The sequence below is a fragment of the Charadrius vociferus genome, unplaced genomic scaffold (assembly GCF_000708025.1).
Source record: "Charadrius vociferus isolate BGI_N301 unplaced genomic scaffold, ASM70802v2 scaffold1158, whole genome shotgun sequence".
NCBI lineage: Eukaryota > Metazoa > Chordata > Aves > Charadriiformes > Charadriidae > Charadrius > Charadrius vociferus.
Genome location: NW_009649701.1, coordinates 101,497 through 102,068, shown reverse-complemented (window position 1 = coordinate 102,068; position 572 = coordinate 101,497). Strand labels below are relative to the sequence as shown.

The following is a 572-nucleotide window of genomic DNA, read 5'->3' as shown; positions in this document are numbered from 1 at the left end:
TCTCTCCTGGCTGGCAGAGTCCTACCGCATCGTGTCACAGAGGCAGATCGCGGGGCAGCCGGAGTCCGAATTCGGCCCCGCCACGAGCATCGAGCCCATCCGGGTGCTGCCCACGCAGCAGGAGGGCAGGCAGGCGCCCTGCTGCCAGAACATCTGAGCGCCCCGGGGTGCCCCCACCTATCACCCCCGCTCCCACCACCACCACCCAGCACACGGTGGCATCACCTTTCTCACCTTCTACCTCTGCTCGCTGCAGCCCCCCAAAACGGGACGGGCGGGCGGCCGCTTCCCCGCGATTGCTGCTGCCTGCACCATCCCGCTGCCTGTGTGCTGCTCTCCCTGGGTTTATGTAGGACCTACCCAAATAGCGGGGTGGGAAGCATCAAGGTGTCTCCCCTTTCTCCCCACGCTTTGGGACATACCATCCTCTCGTGTCCCCGCTTCCTCTCGCCCCGAAGGCACGGTCACCGGGTGACTCAGGGTGGCACTGAACAAGCCCGGACGTGGTGACTCCTTTGTTTGGCGCCACATTTCTGCGGCACCCATGGGTGCAGCCTTTGGTGGGGGGGCGG

The 572-nt window shown here is 65.7% G+C and overlaps 1 protein-coding gene across 1 annotated transcript in view; it reads left to right on the top strand.

Moving 5' to 3' along the window:
• The window catches only part of LOC104291365 (ras-related protein Rab-11A-like), a 5,625-nt gene extending 5,468 nt beyond the window's left edge, over positions 1-157 (top strand). Inside the window, exon 5 of the mRNA XM_009890589.1 lies at positions 18-157. Coding sequence (XP_009888891.1) covers positions 18-157 — 140 coding nt within the window. The remainder of the gene's footprint in view (positions 1-17) is intronic.
• The last annotated feature ends 415 nt before the right edge of the window (positions 158-572 follow it).